At 39.3% G+C, this 5,818-nt stretch overlaps 1 protein-coding gene across 1 annotated transcript; it reads left to right on the forward strand.

Moving 5' to 3' along the window:
• Positions 1-1,813: 1,813 nt before the first annotated feature.
• On the forward strand, positions 1,814-5,517 carry LOC117912938 (receptor protein kinase TMK1). Its single transcript, XM_034827752.1, has 2 exons — positions 1,814-4,435; positions 4,736-5,517. The coding sequence occupies exons 1-2, from the start codon at positions 2,122-2,124 to the stop codon at positions 5,266-5,268; spliced, it is 2,847 nt and encodes a 948-aa protein (XP_034683643.1). The 5' UTR covers positions 1,814-2,121; the 3' UTR covers positions 5,269-5,517.
• The last annotated feature ends 301 nt before the right edge of the window (positions 5,518-5,818 follow it).

Here is a 5,818-nt window from a genome sequence, read left to right on the forward strand (position 1 = left end):
AGTGCACAAGAACGATAATATTTCCCCTTTGATGGTCAAATATGATATTCCACATTATTGGGATTTGAATACCATAATACTTTCAAATAAGCAGTTGAAAACACAAGTTTCCCATATTTCAATCATAGAATCAAGTCGCCCGTGTTCATACCTTTTACGTTTGCCATAGTCATATAGTTACTCATGGTCGTGACTATATCATTTATCTGCACCAGCTATAATGACACAATGCAGCAGTCTTTTTTTTCTCAACCAAAACCTATGGTCACACTCTTTTGGCTTTTAGCTGCGGTTGGTTGACCCCGACTGTAAGCCTATTCTCTTGTAGCGATGATTCAGGAATCCATGTTGTTTCTTATCAACTAAAGGGCCAAGGACCTCTTGCAAATGCAGAACCAAGTTTCTGATCCTTGTGTAATTGAAGAAAAACTGCACCCATATAGCTTCATTACTGATGTCAAGTGGCTTATAGGCCGCCCTTACACTTGGCAAATTGCAGGCTGCACTTGGATTGCTTTTTATTTGGCCGAATGGAATCAACAAGCAAGAGAAGGTGTGCTCTGACATATTGCCACAAAGCAACACTTTGGTTCTCTGATGATGTTAATTACTACTTGTAGAGGTCATTCTTCAATCTTTTCATTGGTTTCTGTTTCTGTACCTCTTCAATTCATTGGATTAGCAGTCATATTACTCCTTCTCCCTTCACCAACCTATTAAAAAGTTACTACTCACACATACTGAAATAACATAGGAATGGAGAGAAGAAGCTACACAACAATCATACATTCACGCATTGCATTATACACATATATAAAATCACAAACTTTGAAACTTTAATCGCATTCGCAGCATCAATGACGGTAAATGTATTCAGTTTTTCATCATTTTATGTAAGTTTTATTCAGTTTTTCTCTATCACAATGTCACCAATTTATCAAAACAAATCAAATTAAATTAGAATAATTTGATTTAGGATCTGTTTGACCATGTTTCTCGTTTAACTATTTTTAGTGGAAGTGTGTTTTTCTATTAGTGTTAGAAGAATCACCGATGAAATCTTTATCCAAGAAGCATTGTAAGTAATAATTTAATTTTTTTTAAATATTTTCTATATTTTGTCAAATATCTTAGTTTTCTTCAAAAACATGCTTTAAGTTAAAATATTTTTTAAAAAATGTCGTGAAATGGAATCTTATTCTTAAGTCAAGAATTAGTAAAAATTTTGAAAGGTAAAAATAATTTTATTTTGAGTAAGAAATTATATTTCAATATTGGAGAAGGTAAAGGTAGAAAAACAAAACGGCAAATAAAATACCTTTTTGTTGTCAAGAGAAAAGCATTCACCTTTTCTACCAAGAAAAATTATCTTAAAAAAAAAAAATGATGACTTCCAACAATTTTTGTGGAAAAATATTATTATTCTAAAAAGAGAGGCCGGAGAAATAAGAAAAAAAGATGATGATGCCCTTGGAAATAAAACAACGATAGAGAAGGCTGAAGAGATACAAAATGGGAGCTCATATGATCAATGGCCAAAGAAATGAAGGGCAGAAATTGAAAATGAAAGATAAAAGGGGAAAGATGCTTGGAATCAAATTTGAGAGAGTGAAATTGCCCCTCGCATATTGGGGTGGAGAAGATAAGTTATAACAATTTCCCAAGCACGAGGACACATGCAAAAGACACGCCACCCAACAGACAAAGCAATACCCAGTTGGGCGTGTCCCCTCAAGGCTCAAAGAAATTAGAATCATCCCCCACACCCTATCCATTCCAGCTTATTACACTAGCTAATTGCTATGCCAGCCATTTCTTTCGCATTGTGGCCCCACTCTCCATGTGCTCTTTCTGCAACCCACCCTTTTCGTTACTCATTAGTCATTACCCTCCTTCCTGCCCCAAAAACCACCCTTCTCTTCTTCCCACAAAACCACTCATTCTTCTCACCGTCAACTGGTGAGTCCTTTTTGTTCATCACAGATATTCCTTAGTCCTTAAAATGTTAGAAATGAAGCTCTTACCCATTTTTCAAAAATGAAGAAATATGAGCTTTATTAAATCCCTGTAGCTAATGCAACCATTCTCTTCTTCATCATCATTCTTCTCCAAGTGTTAGAAATGAAGGAATCCTACCAGATTTTAGCCATTTTTGTGGCTGGGTTTTGCTCTCTTCTTCTCTGTGCAGAGTCTCAAGAGGATGCTTCGGTGATGTTGGCTCTGAAAGACAGCTTGAGCAACTCTGAGTCTCTCGGATGGTCCGGCCCAGATCCTTGCGAATGGAAACACGTTGACTGCTCAGAAGACAAACGGGTGACCCGGATCCAAGTTGGGCGACAAGGCCTTCAAGGTACACTCCCTTCTAGTCTTGGTAATCTCACAGAGTTGGAGCGTTTAGAGCTCCAATGGAACAACATCTCGGGTCCTCTCCCGAGCTTAAAGGGTCTGAGTTCATTGCAAGTGTTGATGCTGAGCAACAACCAGTTTACTTACATTCCCGGTGATTTCTTTTCTGGGTTGTCATCTCTTCAATCAGTAGAAATTGATAACAATCCCTTTTCCGCCTGGGAAATACCCCAAAGCCTGAAGAATGCTTCCGCGCTTCAAAATTTCTCCGCCAATTCTGCCAATATTACTGGAAATATACCCGATTTTTTAGGTCCTGTTGCATTTCCCGGGCTGGTAAATTTGCATTTGGCTTTTAATGCTCTCGTTGGTGGCTTGCCCTCTGCCCTTTCTGGATCCCTAATTGAGTCTCTATGGGTTAATGGTCAGATGAGTGAGGAGAAACTTAGTGGGACCATTGATGTTATACAGAACATGACTTCTTTGAAGGAGGTTTGGCTGCATTCCAATGCCTTTTCTGGTCCATTGCCTGATTTTTCGGGTTTGAAAGACTTGCAGAGCTTGAGTTTGAGGGATAATCTTTTCACTGGTGTTGTCCCAGTGTCATTAGTGAATCTTGGATCCTTAGAGGCTGTAAATTTAACAAACAATTTTCTGCAAGGACCAGTGCCTGAGTTCAAAAACTCGGTTGCAGTCGATATGACTCCAGATGGCAATAGCTTTTGTTTGCCAAAGCCAGGTGAGTGTGATCCCAGAGTCAACATATTGCTGTCCATTGTGAAATCATTTGGGTATCCAACAAAGTTTGCCAAGAATTGGAAAGGGAATGATCCTTGTACAGAATGGTTTGGGATTGCATGTAACAATGGGAACATTACGGTTGTTAATTTTCAGAAAATGGGTCTTACTGGCACAATTTCTTCCAACTTCTCTTCATTAATATCACTTCAAAAACTAGTTCTTGCCGACAACAATATCACAGGTTCCATTCCTGAGGAGCTTACTTCTCTGCCTGCACTCACCCAACTTGACGTCTCAAACAACCAGCTTTATGGGAAAATCCCAAGTTTTAAGGGTAATGTGCTTGTGAACTCTAATGGTAACCCAGATATAGGAAAGGAGAAGGGTGGTTCTACTTCTCAAGGTGCCTCTTCTCAAGGCTCACCTGGTCCTTCCACAAATACAGGTTCCCAAGACAGTGGCAGTTCCATGAATGGTGGCAAGAAATCCTCAAGTTTAATTGGAATTATTGTATTTTCTGTAATTGGGGGTGTATTTGTGATTTTCTTGATAGGTTTGTTGGTTTTCTGTCTCTACAAAAGAAAACAAAAACGATTTACCAGAGTACAGAGCCCGAATGCAATGGTTATTCATCCTCGCCATTCTGGCTCTGATAATGACAGTGTGAAGATCACAGTTGCAGGCTCGAGTGTTAGTGTTGGTGCCATAAGTGAAACCCATACTCATCCTAGTAGCGAGCCCAATGACATTCAAATGGTTGAAGCAGGAAATATGGTTATTTCGATTCAAGTTTTAAGGAATGTGACTAACAACTTCAGTGAAGAAAATATATTGGGACAAGGTGGATTCGGGACTGTCTACAGAGGTGAATTGCATGATGGTACAAAAATTGCAGTAAAGAGAATGGAGTCTGGGGTGATAACAGGAAAGGGACTAGCAGAGTTCAAGTCAGAAATTGCTGTTTTGACTAAGGTTCGGCACAGGCATCTAGTCGCTCTTCTTGGGTATTGCTTGGATGGCAATGAAAAGCTTCTTGTGTACGAATATATGCCTCAAGGGACACTCAGTAGGCATCTGTTCAGCTGGCCTGAAGAAGGGCTAAAACCACTTGAATGGACTAGAAGGTTGGCTATTGCATTGGATGTAGCAAGGGGTGTTGAGTACCTCCATGGTTTAGCCCATCAGAGCTTTATACACAGGGACCTAAAGCCTTCAAACATTCTTCTTGGGGATGATATGAGAGCCAAGGTTGCCGATTTTGGTCTTGTGCGACTTGCTCCAGAGGGGAAAGGCTCAATTGAAACAAGAATTGCTGGAACTTTTGGATACTTGGCACCAGAATATGCAGGTGCTTGTTACTTCTCCCCTTATTTTGTTGGCTAGTTAATTTAGTTTATAGATTTTCTAATGCTTTAGATAAATCACCCACACGTGAAATGCATAATATGCCATCAGCTAAATTGATAGCTGTCTTCTATGAGATCAGTGACCGTTCTAGAGAACTGAAAAGCATTATTGACTTAATTGTTTCCATTTATCTTTAGTCATTATTCTTTGTGATCCCTAGTGTTAAATTCCTAAGCCTTTGTTCCAAGTTAACATAGAGAATTTTGACACAGAACTCCCTGTTTTTTATTATTTGATTCAGTGACTGGTCGAGTGACTACTAAAGTGGACGTCTTCAGTTTTGGGGTGATTTTGATGGAGCTAATCACTGGGAGAAAAGCACTAGATGAGAGCCAGCCCGAGGAGAGCATGCACCTCGTGACATGGTTCAAAAGAATGCACATCAACAAGGACACTTTCAGAAAAGCCATTGACCCAACAATTGGTGTTGATGAGGAAACACTCGCCAGTATCAGCACGGTTGCTGAACTTGCAGGTCACTGCTGTGCCAGGGAGCCATACCAAAGGCCTGATATGGGTCATGCTGTAAATGTTCTATCTTCTCTCGTAGAGCTCTGGAAACCTGTGGACCAAAACACAGAGGACATATATGGCATCGACCTTGACATGTCCTTGCCACAAGCCCTCAAGAAGTGGCAGGCATTTGAAGGAGGAAGCCACATGGATTCTTCTTCGTCTTCCTCATTCCTCGCAAGCTTGGACAACACTCAGACCAGCATACCCACTCGCCCATATGGATTTGCTGAATCGTTCACATCAGCAGATGGGAGGTAATCAAGAAGAAAATTGGGGTGATGGTGGAGGTGTTTGTTCATTCTTTTGCTGCTTTCATCTTCTCAATGTAATCTTGGTTGAATTTTATTTTCTTTTTGATACCTTTCTGTGTTTTTGAATCTAATTCCTGGTTCTGATATTTTCTTGGAATTGTAATTTGGATATTGTTGACTTGTTTAACTATTTCTGGAAATCAACGAGGAGGGATTCTCAAGAAAAATTGTTTTTGTATCCCTCTTCTTTTCATTGTCTAGGGATTAAAAATTATACCTTATAATCACACCATTATAATAGGAAATAAAAAGAAATAAATTTGTTTAAATGGAAAAGCTGGCATGTACTATAGCTGGATCAAAGCCTTTAAAAAAACCCTATGTTAATTGTTTCAGTTTTTGTCTTAGACTATTTAACAATTCTGAACAGAGCAAATTATTGGATACAAAAGGACCACATGCCCAAGACCCTACGCTAAAGAGCTAGAGTCTATTTAATTGACAAAACAAAATTTCTAAATTGGTGGATTCATCCTCTCCCAAAGGCATAAAGAGGA

Source organism: Vitis riparia, chromosome 4, assembly GCF_004353265.1.
Source record: "Vitis riparia cultivar Riparia Gloire de Montpellier isolate 1030 chromosome 4, EGFV_Vit.rip_1.0, whole genome shotgun sequence".
Taxonomy (NCBI): Eukaryota; Viridiplantae; Streptophyta; class Magnoliopsida; order Vitales; family Vitaceae; genus Vitis; species Vitis riparia.

Bases quoted from the DNA above. Each gene is read 5' to 3' on its own strand.
- LOC117912938 (XM_034827752.1), top strand. From the start codon at position 2,122: ATGAAGGAATCCTACCAGATTTTAGCCATTTTTGTGGCTGGGTTTTGC. The intron at 4,436-4,735 runs GTGCTTGTTACT...TATTTGATTCAG, and splicing joins CTTGGCACCAGAATATGCAG to TGACTGGTCGAGTGACTACT.